The sequence below is a fragment of the Agelaius phoeniceus genome, chromosome 20, assembly GCF_051311805.1.
Source record: "Agelaius phoeniceus isolate bAgePho1 chromosome 20, bAgePho1.hap1, whole genome shotgun sequence".
NCBI classification, from domain to species: domain Eukaryota; kingdom Metazoa; phylum Chordata; class Aves; order Passeriformes; family Icteridae; genus Agelaius; species Agelaius phoeniceus.
Genome location: NC_135284.1, coordinates 4,469,679 through 4,489,825, shown reverse-complemented (window position 1 = coordinate 4,489,825; position 20,147 = coordinate 4,469,679). Strand labels below are relative to the sequence as shown.

At 62.7% G+C, this 20,147-nt stretch overlaps 3 protein-coding genes across 3 annotated transcripts; all 3 read right to left on the bottom strand.

Moving 5' to 3' along the window:
* Nucleotides 1-216: 216 nt before the first annotated feature.
* On the bottom strand, nt 217-4,785 carry PIGS (phosphatidylinositol glycan anchor biosynthesis class S). Its single transcript, XM_054646883.2, has 12 exons — nt 4,632-4,785; nt 4,392-4,531; nt 4,207-4,318; nt 3,668-3,757; nt 3,440-3,531; nt 2,727-2,925; nt 2,161-2,303; nt 1,954-2,068; nt 1,643-1,788; nt 1,432-1,532; nt 889-1,099; nt 217-805 (listed from the first exon to the last, which is right to left on the bottom strand). The coding sequence occupies exons 1-12, from the start codon at nt 4,672-4,674 to the stop codon at nt 530-532; spliced, it is 1,668 nt and encodes a 555-aa protein (XP_054502858.2). The 5' UTR covers nt 4,675-4,785; the 3' UTR covers nt 217-529.
* Nucleotides 4,786-5,136: 351 nt separating this feature from the next.
* On the bottom strand, nt 5,137-8,974 carry ALDOC (aldolase, fructose-bisphosphate C). The gene is made up of 9 exons (XM_054646829.2): nt 8,817-8,974; nt 7,764-7,886; nt 7,468-7,679; nt 7,322-7,376; nt 7,080-7,240; nt 6,522-6,605; nt 6,264-6,438; nt 5,984-6,183; nt 5,137-5,627 (listed from the first exon to the last, which is right to left on the bottom strand). The coding sequence occupies exons 2-9, from the start codon at nt 7,873-7,875 to the stop codon at nt 5,532-5,534; spliced, it is 1,095 nt and encodes a 364-aa protein (XP_054502804.1). The 5' UTR covers nt 7,876-7,886; nt 8,817-8,974; the 3' UTR covers nt 5,137-5,531.
* Nucleotides 8,975-10,823: 1,849 nt separating this feature from the next.
* On the bottom strand, nt 10,824-20,132 carry SPAG5 (sperm associated antigen 5). The gene is made up of 23 exons (XM_077188805.1): nt 19,723-20,132; nt 19,454-19,555; nt 17,040-19,234; nt 16,767-16,959; nt 16,131-16,223; nt 15,887-16,021; nt 15,477-15,596; nt 15,145-15,237; nt 14,863-14,997; nt 14,633-14,726; nt 14,456-14,549; nt 14,283-14,364; nt 13,710-13,843; nt 13,253-13,418; nt 12,913-13,105; nt 12,729-12,800; nt 12,461-12,584; nt 12,078-12,189; nt 11,796-11,876; nt 11,568-11,711; nt 11,344-11,418; nt 11,077-11,157; nt 10,824-10,995 (listed from the first exon to the last, which is right to left on the bottom strand). Exons 1-23 carry the CDS (start codon nt 19,744-19,746, stop codon nt 10,888-10,890), a joined length of 4,650 nt encoding a protein of 1,549 aa, XP_077044920.1. The 5' UTR covers nt 19,747-20,132; the 3' UTR covers nt 10,824-10,887.
* Between the last annotated feature and the right edge of the window lie 15 nt (nt 20,133-20,147).

The following is a 20,147-nucleotide window of genomic DNA, read 5'->3' as shown; positions in this document are numbered from 1 at the left end:
CACACGGTGCAGGAGCTGGATGCCGGGCTGTCCCCGGGGACTCTGCACCCATGGACGGGATGGATTCCAGGAACTGTCCTCCCTCCCCAACCAAGTATTTTTGGCTAAATACCCATAAGACAGAAGCCAGACCCATAAAGCAATGGAATGGGGCCAGGGGAAGGCAGGGCAATAGGTACCCCCCAGAAGGCTAAAGGAGGTTCACACAGCCCCACATCAGCGTCCCCCAAAGAACAGGGGGTTCTTTATTTACACAGCAGCTTCTTCTGAATACAGCACCAGGCTGGGGGTGCACAAAGGCAGCACCCTCCCTCCCCTCTCAGCCTTTGTGGGTGCAGGAGGGCTCAGCACCCAAATTGAGACCCCTTCCCACTTCCCAAAACAGCCTCTCTTGCCACTCCTGCATCCTGGCCCTGGCACACCCAAGCCAAGCAGCCAGGCCTGGACCCTGGGGTGCCTTTCTGGGCCATGAGTGTGTGACAACACCACCCCACGGGGTGGGGACAGCCCCAAGGCAGGGCACCATCGCTCAGTCCATCTTGGTGGGCTCCTTCTTACGCAGCCTGGTCTCCCGGACAATCTTGGCCAGGGACAGGAGAATTGGGACAGCCATGGGCAGGAAGAGCGGGATGTAGATGGCAAATTTCTGGTCGTCAGGGAAGTAGAGGAGATGGAGGAGAGATGGGTCAAAGAAGGCCCTCTCTGAGCAGGTGACAGCCTCCTTGCTGGCCTGGAAAGCTGCGAGCAGGTGGCCCAGGGACAGCTCGGTCACAGCGCTCTGCACAGAGGCCACTGCCCGGTACACCTGTGTGGGAACAACACCGAGGGTCAGTCCCTGGCCAGGGAGGGCAACGGGGACACTCAGCCCCCTCTGCTCCCCAGCCCTACCTCAGAGGCAACATCATCCTTGATGACAATGTTGCCAATCTTGTCCAGGAGCTGGGCCAGCGAGGTCAGCGTGGTGGACACGGTGGCGATGTTCTCCACGGTGTGGGCCCACAGCAGGTGATCCAGCTCCCAGTCAGCCAGCCCCTCATTCCCTGGGCTTTCCAGCAGGAACTCGGGGGGCACCTCTTCCCGAGACAGCCCAAAGAGTAACCTGGGAGTAGAAGGGAGTAGAAGCCCACATCAGAAGGGCTTCGTTCCCATGCTGAGCTCCCTGCTCTTCTTCCCTGCTGTGTTTAGTCCCAATCCTGCCTAACTGTCTCCTGGATGTGTGGCATGATAAGCCAAGCTTCCTATCTGAGGAAATGGGAGATGTGCCAGCATCCCTGGCCATAGAGCAGTAATGGCCAGTAGCCAGCACCTTGAAGGCCACAAAGAGCCACCCTCAGAGCCCACAGAGGGAGGAGTGAACAAGCTGTTTGGGTACAGCCTGTTCTGACCCACTGATCTCCACAGAGGCCTGGGGAGGGAAGAGCACATCCTCACCGGAGCTGGGCCAGGAAAACCTCCATCACTCGTGCCATGTCCACATCCACATGCAGAGGGAGGGAGGTTTGGGGGGAAGCAGGGGCTTCCACATTGTAAACCTGTGGGAATGCATGTTAATGAGACATAGCCAGGGCCTCAGGGCCAACAGCTGGGAACGGGGAGCCACCAGCTTGTCCCAGCACTGCCAGCACCCCTGTGGTTCCCATACCATGATGCCACCCCAGCGAGGGCTGTGGAAGGCGTTGGTGCTCACTGGGGCTCCATCCTTGTCCTGGATGTACAGAGGGGAGTGGGAGCGCTCTGGCACATAGAGCAGGAAGTTCAGCACGGGGTAGAGTGAGGCAGCACTGGAGCCTGCAGTGGGACAGAGTCACAGAACTCTTGTGGCTGGCAGGGACAGCAAGAGCAGCCCACAGCCCAGCTCCTCCTTCACAGCTACTCAAGCAGCTCTCACATGAGCTGGGGGGAAAGGGAGCCATGAGACAGATCCCAGTGTGCTCCCACGAGCACAGTGCTCACCCAGCCGGGCCTCCACGGGGTTGATGACGTGTGGGAGGCTGTGAGCACTCAGGAGGAAGCTGGAGGACTCCTTGTCATAGCGTGGTGTCACGCCTAGGACAGCGTAGTACAGGATCTGCAGGCACACAAGGGACATGGTGCTGGCAGAGAAGTGCACCCCAGGGAGGTCAGGGCTGGGCTTTCCCCACCATCTCCTCCAGCCCTCACCTGTGAATCCACAGAAAAGTTGGCCACCAAGCTCAGTTTGTCCAGGACGGGCTTCACAAAGCGGCTCACAGCCCCCTCAATGTCCCAGTCCACAGTGTGGGACTTGGGGTCAGGATTCAGCAGGCTGAAGGTGATCTCATATCCTGCAAGGACCCGCAGCCTGTGAGCCACCGAGGCTGTGACAGAGCTCCCAAGAGCAGCAGGGCCTGTCCCCTCCTCCCTGGGCCACCCCAGTGTGGGGTGACACCAACAGAGCAATCACAGCACAGCCCTGGCCCAGAAGTGCTACAGGCAAAGGGGTCTGTTAGCCCAGAGGCCATCCAGGGATGCCACAAGTAGAGCAGGAATGGCATCTTCCCCAGGAGCAGAGGGTTTCCTGAGGCCTGGGAACACCTTCCCCAGGAGCAGAGGGTTTCCTGAAGCCTAGGAACATCTTCCCCAGGAGCAGAGGGTTTCCTGAAGCCTGGGAACACCTTCCCCAGGAGCAGAGGGTTTCCTGAAGCCTAGGAACATCTTCCCCAGGAGCAGAGGGTTTCCCAGCCCAGGGAGCAGGGATGGATCCATACCCAGGCTGGATTTCAGGTTGCGCCGTGCGTCGGGGCCCAGCTGCCCGTCGGGCACGCGGTCCGAGAGGGCGGCGGCGATGGAGGTGGCCGTGAAGGACATCAGCTGTGTCACCTCCCTCAGCCGGGCCTGCAGAGCAGCCAGGCCACCCCCAGCCCTCACCAGGGCGCTGCGGTGCTTCCCCACGTAGACATTGATGCCCTGGGGATGGGAGCAGAGCCCTGAGAGCAGCACGGTGCCACCTGTGACAGCCACCTGTGACATGTGCCACCTCCCAGGGGTGAAGTATGCAAAGGCTGGCACCACAAGGTGTCACAGACATCTTTTATGAAAAATTCTTTCCTTAGGATTTTTCCTCCTGAGAAGCCAAAAGGCCTCGGGAACAGAATGTAACCAATGGTTATCTGCTGCTGTGGAATGCAACAGGTGCATCTGTGATTGGTCCATTTTGGTTGTTTCTACTTAGTGGCCAATCACAGTCAGCTAGCTCGGACAGAGAGTCCAAGCCACAAGTCTTTGTTATGATTCGTTCTTTTTCTATTCTTACCTAGCCTTCTGAAGAAATCCTTTCTTCTATTCTTTTAGTATAGTTTTAATGTAATATATATCATAAAATAATAAATCAAGCCTTCTGAAACATGGAGTCAGATCCTCGTCTCTTCCCTCAACCTGAGACCCCTGTGAACACGGTCACACACAGGGTGCTGCTCCCTACCTGAGGCAGGAGAGAGGAGGTTTCAGGGACCACGTACATGGTCAGAGAGCCCAAGGTGGTGTCCTGCAGCGGGTACAGAGCAGCGTCAGCCTCTGGGGAAGATGGAAGCACTGGCAGGGTTGGGAATTTCACTCCAATCCCTGTCTCGCTCTGACACAAAGCAAAGTGTTTTCTCTGCTGTGCCAGCCTCAGGAAAAGGAGCTCCCCAGCAATTCCCTGCTCCAGTACCTCGTGCAGTCGCTGCAGCCAGTGCTGCCTCCTCCTGAGCTGTGGTGCTGCGATAGCGCATCTCATAGCGGGACGTGACGCTGGTTCTCACTGCGGGGCAGAAAACCTGAGTGAACCTGCTGATCCCAGGCCCCTCACAGGAGCCTGGTGCTCACAGGGACAAAGGACAACCCCAGGGGGACACACAGCACGAGGTCCTTTGCGTGCCAGTGGGACAAGCCATTATGGGATGTAGCACTACACTGCTAGTGAGACAGCCCCACACCAGCCAGACACATCCCACCCTCCAAGGGCTCCATCAGCCCCATCCCCAGGATGGGGGCTGGTTCCTTCCCTGCAGCATCCTGGGACCTCATTGTCCCACCCCTGCTCCCTGCACTGCCAGCTCAGGGCAGGGTGATGCTGGTGAATGGAGCTCGGGGTCCCGGAAGCTCCGGGCTGCCGGGGAGTGAAGCCACGGGCAGGCTGGGACCCCCACGAAAGGACGAGGCCACCCGTGAGGAGCAGACGGAACAGGGACAGACAAAGGAGTCTCTCACGGTTCACGGAAATCTCCATCTCCTGCACGTCCCTGAAGGGCAGCGGCCTCGGCAGGTCCCCGGGCACCGATCCCGGGGCGAAGACCACGGCCATGGGCACCACCAGCTGAACCTGCACAGGGCCAGCGTCAGCCCGGGCTCCCGAGTCCCCAGAGCCGCCGCCCCCAGGCCCGCCCGGCGCTCACCGGCTGCTGGCTGAGCCCATCGATGTCCGCGTAGGGCAGGGCAGCCCGGTAGGTTTCGGTCGTTTTCCACCACAGCGGCAGTCCCAGCACCACGGCGATGGTCGCGAAGGACAAGGCGGCGCGCCGGCCCCGCGCCCGCTCTGCAGGGACAGCGCTCAGCACCGGCCCGGCTCCTCGGGGAGCGGGGTCGGGGAGCCGGGAGACAGCGAACAAGCATCGAGCATCCACGGCCGCCAGTACCTGCCTCATCCGCCGCCATCGCCGCCGCCGCCGCCGCCACCATCTTCACTTCCTGGCCCAGCCGGGGGCCTGGCCTGTGCCAACCCAGCCAATCAGAGCCCAGAATACCTAAAGCACCCAATGGGCGCGGCGTGCGCCGCGCGGCGGCACAGACGGGCGGGGAGCGGAACCAATCAGAGCACGTATCGGCCGTGAGCTTTGCTCTCTACGAGTGCTGCGGAGGGACATGTGGCGTCGCCTCCCGTGGGCACCGGAGCAGCGCCGAGTACCGGGACCGGGCGGGGGACACGGAGAGAGGGGACAGGAGCTCCTCACCCGCCCCATCGCCTTTAGGCGGAGCCCACCCACCCCGCGCCAAGCTCACGGAGCCTCACGACGTGTGTGAACGGGCTGAGACCCAGCACAGCTCATTGCGTAAGTGAGAACAACACTGCCGGTGATGCCCGGAGCGGGAGGGACAAGAGCTCCCGGGTGCCCCGGCGGCGAGGAAGGAGGCGGCACAGCGCTGTCTCTACCATTTATTCGTTGTTAGGCTATTTGGTACACGGGGTGCACACGGCGAACACAACACAGGCGCCCCAAGGGCGGCAGCGACCAGGACTGCAAAGCTACGGCAGGGCAGGGGCACCCCCAGGCCTCCCCTCCTGCCCCCCACGCGGCCTGCCCTCCTCCACTCACGGCCCGGCCGGAGCCCCCGGCCAAAGGGGCACCCGGGTGGCTCCCCCCAGAGCCCGGCTGAGCCGGACCCCCCATTCCATCTGCGGACATCCCGCGGGGCGCTCTCCCCTTCCCCTTCCCGCGTGGCGGCTCCCCTGGGTGGCTGGGGTGGAAGCGGGGTGTGAGCGGTGGCGGGGAGGGGCCGGGGCGGGGGCCGGGGCCGGTGGGGTGCCCGGCCGGGGCTCAGTACGCATGGTTGGCCACGTAGAGGGACTGCCCGGCGGCCCCCGAGTTGTCCCCGCTGCCCTCGTACTTGCCCAGCGCTGCCAGCCCGTTCACCTGCAGAGGAAGGAAAGGTCAGTGGTCACGCTTGGGGTGTCACTCAAGGTCCCCAAGTCACTGGGGACACAGCCTTCAGGGTCCCCTAGCTCATGGGGACACCTGGGGAGCAAAGCCCAGGATGTGGCCCATGGCACCCCTCATTCCCCTCTGGGAACACAGCTCTCAGTGTCCCCCCACAGAGACAGAACTGTGTCCGTTCCGTGGGGTTCTTGGCATCCTACAGGGCACAGCCCTTGGTGTTTCCTCTCAGCCTGTGTGACATAATCCTCAGCCACCCCTCCTCCCATGGGCACACAGTGTCCCCACCTCCCCAGCCCTTGGCACTGCCCTCCCAAGAGGGCCACCCCCATCACCTCTGCACGCTTGACAAACTCCTCGGTGGCAGCTTCAGCATTGTCCTTCTGCCCACGCCAGGCGCTGAGCGCCGACGCCTGCAGCGCCCGCCCGTAGGAGAAGGTGAGGGCCCATGGCCGCACCAGCGGGCACGTGTTGATGGCATTGAGGTTGATGGAAGCCTCCTCCTCACTCTGACCCCCAGACAGGAAGGTGACACCTGTGGAGCGCAGGGTTAAGGCACGGGAGGGGACACAGGGGATCACTCTCCTGGTCCCTGCCACATGCCAGGGCTGGTACCTGGCACAGCTGGGGGCACGGTGCGGCGCAGGGCGGTGACAGTGGCCATGGCGATCTCCTCGGGGCTGTACTTGGTGGGGCAGGAATGCCCAGGGGTCACCATGTTGGGCTTCAGCAGGGTCCCCTCCAGGTAGATGTGGTGGTCGCTCAGTGCCTTGTAGACAGCTGCCAGCACCTGGGGAGGACAGGCAGCGTGCAGTCTCCCTGGCATGGCACGGCACAGCACAGTGCCCGCCCTGCTGCCACCCCACCACTCACCTTCTCCGTCACGTACTGGCACCGCTTGAGATCGTGGTCACCATCAGGCAGGATCTCTGGCTCCACAATGGGCACGATGCCGTTCTGCAAACAGCACAACAGCAGATGCCATCACAGTGATGTCCCTGGGCACCCTTCAGCCCCATGGCTACGTGGGACAATGCTCAGACCTGCAGAGCAATGCTCAGCCTCGAGGCTCAAGGCCCCCCCCTTGGCGGTGATGCCCAGCCCCATGGGGGGATAGCCAAGCTGGGAGGGTCAGTTCTGGGCCCTATGGGGTAATGTCCAGGTTTGTGAGGTGCACGTAGCAACACCTGGCCCCATGGATTGACACTTGACCCTCTGGGTGATGCCCGTTCCACACACGTGAGGTGTTACCCAACAGGGGTTATGTGCAGCCGCTGGGGATGATCCCCAGGGATCATCAGCACTGCACAGGCGCATTGCTGAGCCTCACAGATGTGTGCCCACCCCCGTGGGGCAATACCTGCCCACACAAGTCAATACCATCCTGCCCATCACTGCCCACCCTGTGGGGGGATGGCAGCAGGCACGTACCTGCTGGCAGATGCTGGCATAGCGGGCCAGGACGTTGGCGTTCTCCATGATGGCAAGAGCAGAGGGAGTGTGCTCGCTGATCTTCAGCACGCAGCGCCACTTGGCAAAGTCTGCCCCGTCCTTCTTGTACTGGGCACAGCGCTCCCACAGCCCATCCAGACCTGGGGGGCAGCACGTCAGCCCCACAGCCACAAACCCTCCAGCCCCAAACCCCCTGGCTCCACAGCCCCTGCAACACTTACCCTGCGTGGTGGTCTCGCCATCGGTCCCAGCCAGAGGCACAACACCCTTGTCCACCTGTGGAATGAGAGGAAGGTGGTGCTGAGCCTCACCAGCACCCCACAAACACCCTCAGCACCCCACAAACCCACCAGGACACCCCCCACACCTTGATGCCCACAACGATGCCCTTGTCCTTGATCATCTGGACGAAGGGAGTGCCATCATCAGCCTTCTGGTACATGGTCTCATGGAAGAAGATGACGCCCCCGATGCATTTCTTCACCCGGCTGTCGGCGCTGAAGAGAATCTGGCGGTACAGCCGGCGGTTCTCCTCCGTGTTTTCCACCCCAATCTGGTTGAGGCGCTTGGCCATGCTCCCTGCAGGCACCCAGCACCCTCGTCAGCCTCCATCCGGCAAGAGGAAAAGGGGTGGAGGGACAGATTTCCCCCCCCCAAACTGACCTACGGACTCATCGGCTGCCAGGATGCCCTTCCCCGGGGCCACGATACGCTGCGCGATGTCCGACAGCTCCTTCTTCTGCTCGGCCGTCAGCGCGGGGTGTTGGTGCGTCATGGTGGCGGTGGCTGCGAGCAGACGGGGACTGAGTCACGCACCAGCGCGGCGACACCCCGAAACCACGCACAGCCCCTTCCCCGGGGAGCCGGGACCCGCACGGGGCTGCCGGCCCGACCCCACCGGCCAGGGCACGTTGTGTAAGCCTCGTGGCAGGGATCGTGGAGGATGCCGGGCAGCTCCCAGCCATTTTGCTGCCTGCCAGCCCGCCCCCAGCCCAGCCATCTTGAGGGAGCGCAGCTCCGCGGGGACCCACGCAGGACACGAGGGGACCGGGATGGAGGTACCCTGGGGATGGGAATACCCCGCGAGGAACGGAAACAGCCCGGGGATGGGGGTGCCGGGGGGGCGGAAATACTCCAGGAAAAGGGAAAAGAGAAACCCCAGGGAGGCTCTACCTGAATCTGGAGTTACCCGGACTTTGGGGTACTCCGGAGACGGAGATACTCACTCCATCGTCGGGAATAACCCGCGGGGAGGTTACGCGGGCGATGGCGATAACACGGGGATAGGGATACCGGGGGGACGGAAATAGCCCGGGAATGGGGGACGGAGCCGCCCCAGGGCGGCACAGCCCGGGGATGGAGGTACCCAAAGTTTGGGGTACTCCAAGGATGGCGATTCCCCGGGGTTGGCGCCGTCGCGGGGCCGGTGATGCCCCCAGGAGCCGGGGCGCCCGATCTCCCGGCCGGCATCGTAGGAACTCGAGCTCCGCCAGCGCAGGACGAGTATCCTGGGTCTCCCCAAACCCTCAATACCCCCATGCCCGGGGATCTCTCTACCCTGGAGCCCCCCAGCGCGGACCGACCCCCGGGATGCCGCACGGAAACACCCGGGAGGCTCGGCGGGGCTGCCGCCTCCCGCCGGCGGGATCCCCCGGCTGTTCCCGCAGCAGCTCCTCCCAGCCCCTCGGCTCTCCCCGACCCGCGGCTCCCCCGTACCGTGTCGAGCGGCGGCGACGAGTACGGACTGCGGGCTGCGCGCTCTGGCCCCGCGGTAAATGTGGCTGCGGTGCCGCAGAGCTACGTGACCGGCGGGGCGGCACCGGGCAGGACCGGCCCCATGCCCCGCCCCGGCCCGCCCCCGCCACCGCCCGCTCCCCCCGCCGGCTACGGCCCCCCCCTCACCGGGGTCGTGCCCCCCCGCCGGCGACAACCCCCACGCTCCTGGTGACAATCCCAGGCTGGGGACCCCACTGTATCACCCCTTTGCAACGCCTTGCCTGGTAATGGGGACCCGTCTGCGCCCCCTCTGCCACCGCACAGGACACAGCTGAGTCACCCCTTGTCATGGGAAGGCCCCCTCGTGCCACGCAGGCACTCCACTGTGCCATCTCCAGCTGCCAGAGACCCCTCTGTCCCACCACCCCTGTTTGGTTATGGGCAGGGACCTCTGCTACCCCCCTGCTGCTGATGGGGACCCTGCAGTGCCCCCCTATTGCTACTGCCAACTAAGGACAGGGACCCCTCCATGCCACCCCCAGGCTCTGCCCCCTATTTCCACTATTATCTAAAAACAGACTTTCCCTTCATCACCCCTGGGCCAGGGACCCCCTTGTGCCACCCCCTGGCTGGGGTCACTGTTACTGTGCAGGATACCCCATCTGGGCCACCTCTGTGCCCAGGAACCAGCAGCACTGAGCCTCAGACCCTCCAGGACAGGGTGGGGACACTCACAGGAGACCAACCCCCCTAAAAAAACCACCCGCAGCCGGCACAGGGACAATACCGGTGTCCCCACTCGGCCCACGGGGACGGCTGCCAGGGCCCCGCTGTGCTGAATCCCGCCGTAAAAGGAGGCTCAGCCACCCTGCATGGCCCTAATCCAGGGAAGGGAGCACATCTCCCTGCATCCCACACCCAGGGCCCCCCATTGCCCCCCGTTACAGCACCTTGGGAGGCTGTACCCGACCCCGCGGGGTCACAGGGCAGGGAGGAAGGCAGGGCAAGGGAGCAGAGGTCACTGCTTCCCCACGAGCCACCCACGCACCCAGGACATGCAGGCACAGCCCCAAACATTTCCCGGTAGATAAATCGGTGCCAGCGCCCCACGTGTCACGGCACCCGCCCCACACGGAGCAGCAGGGCTGTGGCAGAGGGCAGAGGAAGGTGATTTCCATCCCCCTTGGGCAGGAGAAAGAGGCCATTAAAAACCAGAGCACTTGTTGGAGTGCTGCTATTTTGGGCCATCGCAGGGGAGGGAGGGTGCTGCGTGGTCCCCGTGGCGGTGGGGAGCATCCTTGGGGTCAGGAACACCGGGAGGGGGATCCCGCAGGATCTGCCCCCGCAGGGAAGAAGGGAGGTGAGGTTGGAGCTGTGCTGGGAGCTGGGGAGCCCCTGAGGGAGCCCCCCCTTCCATGCAGCAGCAGCGACCAAGGGGGGTTGGGAGCAGGAGCTGGCAGAGCTCCCAGCACTAGCTGAGCCATGGGATGCTGCGTGCTGGAGCCAGGCTGGGAGGGGGAAACATCCTCGTGCAACAGGCGTGTGCCCACAGCCCCGTGATGAGGGTGCAGGATCCAACCTCTGGAACCATCCTTGTGATAACGAGAGGAATCCAACCTCTGGAACAAGTCCCATGCAACAGGCTCGTGCCCGCAGCCCCAGGATGGGGTGCAGGGTCCAGACAAGCCCCTGCAGAGCAGGGCAGGGAGGGAATCTAGGGCAGGAGGAGGAGCAGGGAGCAGGGGAGGGAAGCTGGCTCAGCCCGGGCACTCTGGCTGCTGCCGGGGCCGCAGGGTGGGAGCCTGGGGAACGCGGTCCCTTATTGAGAGCGAACACTGGCAGAGAGGGAGGGACGTGTCCCCCGCCAAGAAGGAGAGGCCCTGGGGTGGCAGGGAGCTGTGCCCACAGCCCCGTGACAGAACAGGAGCAACCGGCACAGGCTGGACAAGTTGTCCCCACCCACAGCACCAGGAGCTTCCTGAATGCACACAGCAGGCACGGTAAAAGCCAACACAACTTTATTCAATAAATAATTACAACATTAACAACAGGAAAGGTTTCAGGCTACAGGCTATAGCGGCTCAGCAGCTTCCTTGCTGGCTGGCTTCAGGCCCAGGTAGCGCAGCAGGCTCTGGAGCTCCTGGCAACCCAGAGCCACCTCAGGGAGAGCCGACAGGACCTGGGGACAGCAGCAGCAATAGTGTTTGGGTTGGTGTTGTTGCAGTCACAGCAAGGGTGAGAAATAAACTGTAAATCTCACCTCTTTTATCTTCTCCTGCCTCTCCTCGTGGGTTCTCAGCACTTTCTGGGTATGATGGAACTTCATCTCCAGCCCTCGGACCTGTGGTGGTGGGAGATGCCCGTCAGGACTCTGCACCAAACTTGGGCAGAGACCAGCCCAAAAGGGAGAGGGGATCCCTGCCCAGGTCAGGAGGGTTGGAACTAGGTGACCTTTATGGTCCCTCCCAACCCAAACCATTCTGATTCTATGAATGGAGCCAGGACAGCCCCTTGAGGCTCCCCATACCTGCTCCAGGTACTTGTCAGTGAGCCGTATGTTCTCATCCTCTTTTTCCACGAGCAGCAGCCGCAGTTTATCCACCTGCAAAAGGAGCAAGCCCTGCTGAAGATCCCTGTGGGGGAAAGCTCTGAAGTGGCGGACAGGGTAGGAGGAGCAAGGTCTGCAGAGGTCTCCTTGTCCATGGTGGGGTGACATGAGGAGCCCTCAGCCCTGCAGCTCCCCAGCCTCACCTCCCGCCGCAGCATGACCCGCTCCTGGACATAGGCAGTGTCCACCTGGTGCTCCTTGCCCCTCATCTCCTCCCACAGCACCTTGGCCTCTGTCTCTGCACGCTGGAGCAAGCGCTTCAGCTCGGAGACTTCTGCCTTCAGCCTCTACAGGAGAAAAAGAGATGCTGGGAGGGGTCCTGTGCCCAGCATCCCCCCAGGGTACTGCCCACCCATGCCCCCATCACACACCATGACTTCCCCACTCTTGTCGATGAGTTGCAACATCTTCTCTTCCTGCTGTTTCACCACATCTTGCAGCTCCTTCTCATTCTGACAGAGAGGAAGAAGCGGGGTGAGGCAGTGTCCAGCCCTGGCCACCCCCAGCACCCAGAGTGGGTTTTCTCATGTTTGAGGAGGTCAGACAAGCCAGGAGCACCCATGGGGCATCACCAGATTTCTCCATGTCCTAGATCAGCGCCCGTCCCAGTTCGGCTCTGCCCTGGGGTGAGCGCTGGCCCACTTCTGGCTTACCTCAAGCTTGGTCCTCAGTGTCTTGTTCAGCTTGGCAATGGTGGCAGCCTGGGCATCCACCTTCTCCTGGCTCTCAGCTGTCACTGTCTCCAGGCGGAGATGCAGGTCAGAGCTGGGAGAGGACAATGGTGGTGAGAGGGTGGGGACTGCAGCCAAGCACAGCACCAGGTACCAAACCCCTCCTGGGCATGCCCCTGGGCCCATGGTGAGAGAAGACACCTGGTCCAGCCCAGCCAGCTGGAAAAAGCCCATCAAGCCATGACAGAGGTCTAGTCCAGGGCTAGGGCAAGAGGCAGACCCAGGCATGCTGCCTGCAGGAAAGGCCATACCCAGGACAGCGATGCCTCTGCTCAACCCTTGACACAAGCCCATGCTAAACTCACATCTCTGTCTGCAGTGCCCTGAACTCGCTCTGCTCCAGTTCCTGGATGCGGGAGCTCAGCATGGCAAGGTTGGAGACGACAGCTCTCAGCTCCTTCACGCTCTCCAGCAGAGTGTCCTCAGGATCTGCAGGCAGGAAAGAGCCTCATGAGCAACACAGAGGGAACATCAGCCCCAGGGCACACAAAGGAAGGCGTGCCTGCTCATCCCTCTGCACAGCAGCCCTGCAGCTTCAGAGCAGGGTCCCAGACAGGGTGACAGCCCCAATACCTATTGCCTTTGACACAGATGCAACTTTGTCCTTGGCAACTGTACCCCCACTTCTGCTGGTTTCATTGGCATCTGTGAAAGGAGAGAACAGCGGCTGTGCCCAGCCCTATGCATCCCCCAGCACGGGAGGGAGCAATCCCCATCCTGGGACTCCCCAAAACCCAGAGAGGGGGTGCCAGCTCACCTTTCCCTGCCACAGCTTTCAGGACGCTGCCCACGAAGGAGCTGCTGGTGCGGTGTGGGGTGTGGCACGCCGGGGTGTGGAAGGCTGGGGTGCGGAAGGCCGGGGTCCAGGCACGGCGTGGGGTCTGCCAGCCTGGGGTCCGGGGACCTGGGGTCCAGGCTTTGCTTCTCGATGGAGCATCATCATCATCATCCTTCAGAGGGAAAGGAGAGTACAGCACCAGAGTGCAGCTTGTGACTGTCCCACCAAGCACATGGTCATGCCATGCCATGGAGAGCCACGAATGTGTGACCTCCCCTGGGCCATCCTGTCATGCTTGTCCCCAGCACAGGGCTCCTACCTGCTCTTCCAGAGCAGCCTTGAGGCAGTCAGCGAGCTCCTGCAACCTCATCTTGCTCTCCATAATGTCCGTGGAGCACCAAGAAACTTTGTTCCTCTTTGTCTGCAAGCTGAGGAGCTCGGCCTTGGTGCTGTCCAGCTCCTTGCTGAGGGCAGCCTGCTCTTCCCTGTGGGATGGCACCAGCCTCAGCAGGAGCAGCATTTCCCTTCCTCGATGTGGGATGGGGACATGCCTGCCTCTCACCATGAACCAGCAATGGTGCAAATCCCAGATTTAGGCAGTTTCCCTCAAGATGGGATCTGCTGACCTTCCCCACAGCCTCTCCCACCCATCTGGACCACCACACTTAACTGGAGCAGCAGTGACCATGGTCAAAATGTCCCCTCTGACACCCCAGGAAGGGCTTGCTTTCCCAGAAATAGAGGGGTTTGAGTGGAGCTGGTGAGTGGGGCAGTACCGCAGGCGTTGGTGGGACTCCATCAGCTCCTTGTGCTGCAGGACGCGCTCCTGCAGCGTGGCCAGCGTGGAGTTCAGCCTGGCCTCCACCTCCAGCAGCTGCGTGCGGCACATTTGGTTCTCCTGATCCAGGAACTGTAAGAGGGTGGGGGGGACACAGCCGTGAGCAGCCAAGCAGAGACCAGAGGGGGCTCATTGAGACCCCCAGCACAGACCCTCCCATGCCTCAGGGTGCTGTTTCTAATCAGGGGCAGCTTTATCCCAGCAGCCTAAACCCTACAAACCAGTTTACTGGGAACATAGGAAAGACTGAGGGACAGCTCCATGACTGCAGGGGAAATTTATCTCCAAGAAAATTATCTCCAAGAGCTGCCCAGCCCCCTCCCTGGGAATCCCTGCCGGGCAGGATGAAAAGCTGCGCTACGTGCAGCATGTCAACCGCCCTGACGAGCTCATCCCCCTCCGTAGGAGGGCTAATCCTGCTCCTGGCCATCTGCCAGCCTTCCTGGAGAGAAGAGGCCGTGATGGGGGCCGGCAGCGCGTGATGGCGCGGGCAAGGTCAGGCAGCTCCTACCTCCCGGCACTCGGTGGCCTCCCCCAGCTCCTGGCACAGCTCCTGGCACTCCTGCTTCAGGGAGTTCCTCTCCTGAGCCAGCCTGAGGGGATAGGATGGGATGGGATCAGCGGGTGCTGTGTTTTGGGGGCCAGAGGTGGGATGGGGCTCAAGACATCAGGGCTCAAACCCACTGGGCCATCTCCTCCCACTGCTTCTCGTTCTCCTGCTGCAGCGCATCCCGCTCCTGCTCCATGCTGGCCAGATTTATCATCACAGAGCTCAGGTCTGCAAGGGACAGAGCTGTCAGCCAGGAGGGACAGGGGCAGTGGGGATGGGGCAGCTCCAGCTCCAACGTCTCCCACCCCTACCTTTGCCCAGGCGTGAGTTGGCCACTGTCAGCTCCTCCAGCTGAGCCTCTGTGTCCTGCAGGGTCACCAAGGTCTTCTCCAGCTGGCAGGATGCCTGTGGGGACACAGTGCTCACTCTGGGGTGCTCTTGGGGTGCTCCCCTCCCCATGGGGTGTTGTCATCCCAAGGGGTGCCCCAAATCACCCCGTGCCTCAGACACCTCACAGCACTGAGAGGAGGCCCCCCTGTACCTCCTCCTTGGCTTGAAGAGCTTCCTCTGCTTGTTCCCGTGTGGCAGCCAGCTCCTCCAGGCAGCTCTGCAGCTTGCCAGGCACACGCTCCAACAGGGCATGGGACTGGGACACCAGGGCCCTCATCTGCTCCCGCTGGGAAGGGAGACAGCACCAGGCAGAGCTCAGTGTGGCACTGCTGTGGCACTGTCCTGCTGTGTGACCAGGGACAGGTCATGGCACCCAGGGCACAGAGCACTGGCAGGGCAGCGAGGGGCTGAGCCCCCACTGGACACCCCTCACCTCCTCATCCAGGGCTCTCCTTTCCTTCTCCAGATTTTCAAAGGTGATATCTAAGAATTCTCGGAAAGACTGCGCCTCGGCAGACAGGGATGCCTGTAGGGTAGGAGGAATGAGTCAGCACTGCCGTGGTAGAAAAGCCACATTTAATGGCCATGAAGGAAGGCAAGCACCAGCCCTGAGGCCAAATCTGCAGCAGCTTCCCAGCAGCAGCACCAGAAAACCTCTGGTGCCCCCAAGCCCATCGCAGAGCATCACCCAAGCTCAGGATGTGGCAATGCACTTCCAGGCCTGATCCAGTGTGGGGTAGCTGGGGATGGCACCACACTCAGTACCTGCAGGTTGATGGCTTGGGCCAGCAGCATGCTCAGCTCTTGCTGGGAGGCCAGACTCTGGTCACGGGCACTGATCTGGGCGCTGGCGTGGGCACAGAAAGCCTCCAGGAAGAGATATCCCTGCAGAGGAGAGGATGCTGCTCCAGCCATGCTGTCACACAAGGGCAAACTCCCAGGAGCCATCCCTGCACCAGCCTAGGACTCCTGCTGCCAGGGAGGCACAGCCCATGCCAAAAATACATCCAGAGGGCTCCATCACACAGCACTTCTTGCCTTCCACATTGGGCTTTTCTTCCTCTGGGATGCCAGGGAGATTCTCATCCCCAGAAATGGGTAGAGATGCAGGATGCCTCACCAAAGGCATGAGGACAGCTTAGACTGCCTCCATCCCACAAAAGCTGCTCCCTCACCTGATCCTTGGCTCGTAGGGCTTCATCCACTCGCTGCCTGATGGCATCCTGCTCTTCCAGGCAGCTCTGCACCTTGCTAGGAGCACTCTCGAGCATAGCCTGGCACTGGGACACCATGGTCCTCTCCTGCTCCCGCTGTGGGAGGTGACAGCACCATGAGGCACCAGATACAGCTGCTGTGAGTGCCAACAGGTCTCCCAGAACCCAGGGGAAAGGGGAAGCAGAGGGATGTGTGGAAGCTCACCTCCTTCACCAGGGCTCCCTGCTCATCCTGCAAGCTCCGAAAAGCAGCATCCGCGAGGCCCTGGAACAGGAGGCTCTGGCTGCTCCAGGTGCTCTGGGGAAGGGACAAGGACACTGGCCTTATGGCAGCTGGCACAGGCAGCACCAGGGGGGATACATGTGCCCTGCATGGCTGAGATCTGGCACACTCATGGCCAGTGACAGCCACCAGACACCCAGCTCCAGCTGCAGATCCCACTCCACTCCCCACTGCCACTGCACAGCCTCTGCTTTCCTCTACAGCTCGAGGCAGGGCTGCCAGTAGATTTCCTCCTCCCAAGGGCTTCCACCAGAGCAGAGGCCACTTCACACCAGCCCCGCTCCACCCTGGGGCCAGCAAGAGCTGGCCAGCCATGACACCTCCCCTCCTCCTGCCACGTGCACCAGGGATGTTTCCCCCACGAGGGTTCAAGTCCAGCAGACTCAGCAGGTTGATCCGGGCGTGATAATGCAGCACCGGGCGCGTGATGCAGCAGCTGCGCTTTACTTCCACTCCACCAACCCAGGCAGGGTCACTGCTTGCCAGTGGCTCAAGGATACTGTCACAGCACCAAGGCTGCAGGGGACAGGGTGGCATCACCTCAGAGAGGACTCTTACCCCTTCGGGGTGGGTGGTGTCCGTCTGTGTGAACGCGTCCCTCTGTCTGGCCGGCCCCACGCCAGGCCGTGGCCGCTGGCTCTCCTGCCAGTCACGCAGCTGCAGCGAGAGGGCCTCGATGATGATGAGGGTGCTCTCCAGCCTCCCCTCAAGCTCTGCCCGTGGCAGGGTCTTCAGCTGCTCCCGGGGACAGCTGGGGACAAAGAGAGGGGCTTAGGGCAAGGACAGCACCCACAGGTGCCACAGCCAGAGGGGGCATGTCCTCATACTTACTGCCAGAGCAGGGAGTCTGTTTCCGCAGCACTGTCCTTGGCACAGGGGAGGCTTCCCCTGGATGTGTTCATGCTCCTCTCCCACACGTCCCGAGGGGTCATGAAGGTGCCAGTGGCCATGGAGAGCACCGGGGTCATGCTGGTGCCCGTAGCCACAGAGGGCACTGGGGTCATGCTGGTTCCAATGGCTGTGGTGGGCACTGGCGTTGTGCTGGTGCCAGCGACCACAGTGGGCACAGGGGTCATGCTGGTGCCAGTGACCACAGTGGGCACAGGGGTCATGCTGGTGCCAGTGACCACAGTGGGCACTGGTGTCGTGCTGGTGCCAGCAACCACAGTGGACACAGGGGTTAGGCTGGTGCCAGCGACTGCAGTGGGCACGGGGGTCGTGCCAATACCAGCAACCACAGTGGGCACAGGGGTCGTGCTGGTGCCAGTGATCACAGTTGGCACGGGGGTTGTGCCAATGCCAGCAACCACAGTGGACACAGGAGTTATGCTGGTGCCAGTGACCATGGTGGGCACAGGGGTCGTGCTGGTGCCAGTGATCACAGTTGGCACGGGGGTTGTGCTGGTGCTGGCGACTGAGGTGGGCACAGGGGTGACACTGCTGCTGGCATCCTGCTGTAGCTTGCGGAGGGGCAGGCTGTGCCGCAGGGATTCCACCAGGAACGAGGTGTTGAGGGTCTTCTCCAGCCACACCAGTGGTAACATCCAGGACACAGCACCCAGGGTTGATTCAGGCGAGGTGACAGGGGTGACAGTGGCTTCTGACCCAGCAGGCTCCAACCCACTTGCCTCGATGGGAGAGAGGCCAGGTGGGCTCTCTTCTGGGGGGACAGGGGTGGGGAACTCAGCTCCCTCAGGGGTGCCTTGGCAATGCAGATGATCAGCACTCCCATTTGCAGTTGGGGCCTCAGAGGCCACAGAGCTGCAGGAAAAGTCTGGAGGTGCTGCTCGCCACCTGCGGAAGGGAGTCTTCTGCGGAGTGGAGCTGGTGCCAGGGGGCCCTGGGGTGCAGGAGGCTGTGCTGGCATTGCCGGGGGACCCAGAGCTGCATGGGGGTAGAGCAGAGCTGCCTGGAGAGTTCGGGTTGCAAGACACTGAGCTAATAACGTTGGGGAGCCCTGGGGTGGTGCTGCCAGGGGATTCCAGAGTGCAGGGCCCCAGGACAAGGCTGCACATGGTGCTGCCAGGGGACTCCAAGATGCTGGCCACTGGGATGGAGCTGCACGGGGAGACTGGCACAGTGTTGCCAGGGCACTCTGGGGTGCTGGATCCTAGGATGGAGCTGCACAGGGGAACTGGAATTGTGCTGCTGGAGCACTCTGGGGTGCTGGGCACTGGGATGGAACTGCACAGGGAGACTGGTACAGTGCTGCTGGAGGGCTCTGGAGTGCCAGGCACCGGGATGGAGCTGCAATGGCAGACTGGAATGGTGCTGCTAGGGGGCTCTGAGATGCTGGACACTGGGATGGAGCTGCACAGGGAGACTGGCACGGTGCTGCTGGGAACAGGGACGGAACTGCTCACACAGGCTGGAATGGTGCTGCTGGAAGGCTCTGGGGTGCTGGGAACAGGGATGGAACTGCATACAGAGGCTGGAATGGTGCTGCTGGGGGGCTCTGGGGTACTGGGAACAGGGATGGAACTGCATACAGAGACTGGAATGGTGCTGCTGGGGGGCTCTGGGGTGCTGGGAACAGGGATGGAGCTGCTCACAGAGGCTGGCACAGTGCTGCTGGAGCGATCTGGGGTGCCAGGCACTGGGATAGAGCTGCACACAGAGGCTGGCACAGTGCTGCTGTGGGGCTCTGGGGTGCTGGGTCCCAGGACTGGACTGCACAGAGGGGCTGACACGGCGTTGTCAGGGAGGTCTGGTGTGCTGGACACTGGGACAGGACAGCCAGGGGCCTCTGGGCTGGTGCTGCTGGAGTTCTCCAAAGCACCAGGAATAAGGGTGGCATTGCTGGGGGCCTCAGAGGCACCAGGCTTAAGGATGGGAGTCCCGAAGTCACAGGTGGAGGTCCTGGGGGACTCCAAAGTGGTGCTGCTGGGGGGCTCCAGGGTGCAAGGCACTGGGGTGGTGCTGCTGGGGGGGCCCATGGTGGCACTTCGCGGGGGTCCTGGGGTGCAAGGCACCGTGGTGATGCTGCTGCGGGGGCCCCGGGCACAGGACACCGGGGTGGCACAGTCCTGTAGGACATTTTGGGGGGAAAAGGGGGTCAGGGCAGTCCTGCCCTTTCCCCCTGCACTCGCAGCCATTTGCCCCAGTCTTCCCATTTCCCCCATGCAGGAAATACACCTGTCCTCCCATTGCGCCAGCACCATCTGCCCGCCCAACACTCGCGGTTCCGGTACACCGCAGTCCTCCCCGTTACCCGGCCCGTCCCGTTCGTTATCCCGCACACCGACCTTGAGCCGCAGCCGGCGGAGCAGGGGGGTCAGGCTGGTCCGGTCGGCGCCCGACTGCAGCTGCAGCTCCTGCAGCGGGGCGCGCCGGGGCCGCTTCTGCGCCTGGCGGGGAACCGGGGGGGGTCACCGGCGGCAGCACCGGCAGCTCCCCCCCACCACACACACACAGATACCGGCAGCGCTGCACCGCACCGGACCCGCCGCCCCTCGGGGACCCTCCCCGAGCCACCGGAACATCCAAACCCAACCCCACTGCGGCCCGCACTCACGGCGGGGGTCTTGGCGCGCCGCATGGCCCGGCAATGGTCCCGGCCCCGCTCCTGGTCTCGACTACGGCTGCGGTAGCTCTCAACCTCGGCCCTGCCGGGATGGGGCTGGTCTCGGCCCTGGTTCCCGGTCCCCGCCCGCTGGGTTGAGGTTTTGGGGCTGGTCGCGGTCCTGGTTCCCGGTCTCGGCCCTGGTTCCCGGTCCCGGCCCGCGCGCCGCCCGTTTGAAAACCACGCGCGGCTCTGATTGGCTGGGCCGCGCGCGCGTCACCCCGCGGAGCGACCGTTGGGGCGGGGCCACAGCCGGTGATGGGCAGGTTTACGGGCGTGGCTTCACTCATTGGCCACGCCCCTGCCGCACCGCCCAGCGCCGGTAGGGACAGACGGATGGACAGGCGGACTCAGCTCCTCCCGCATCGCCTGCCCCG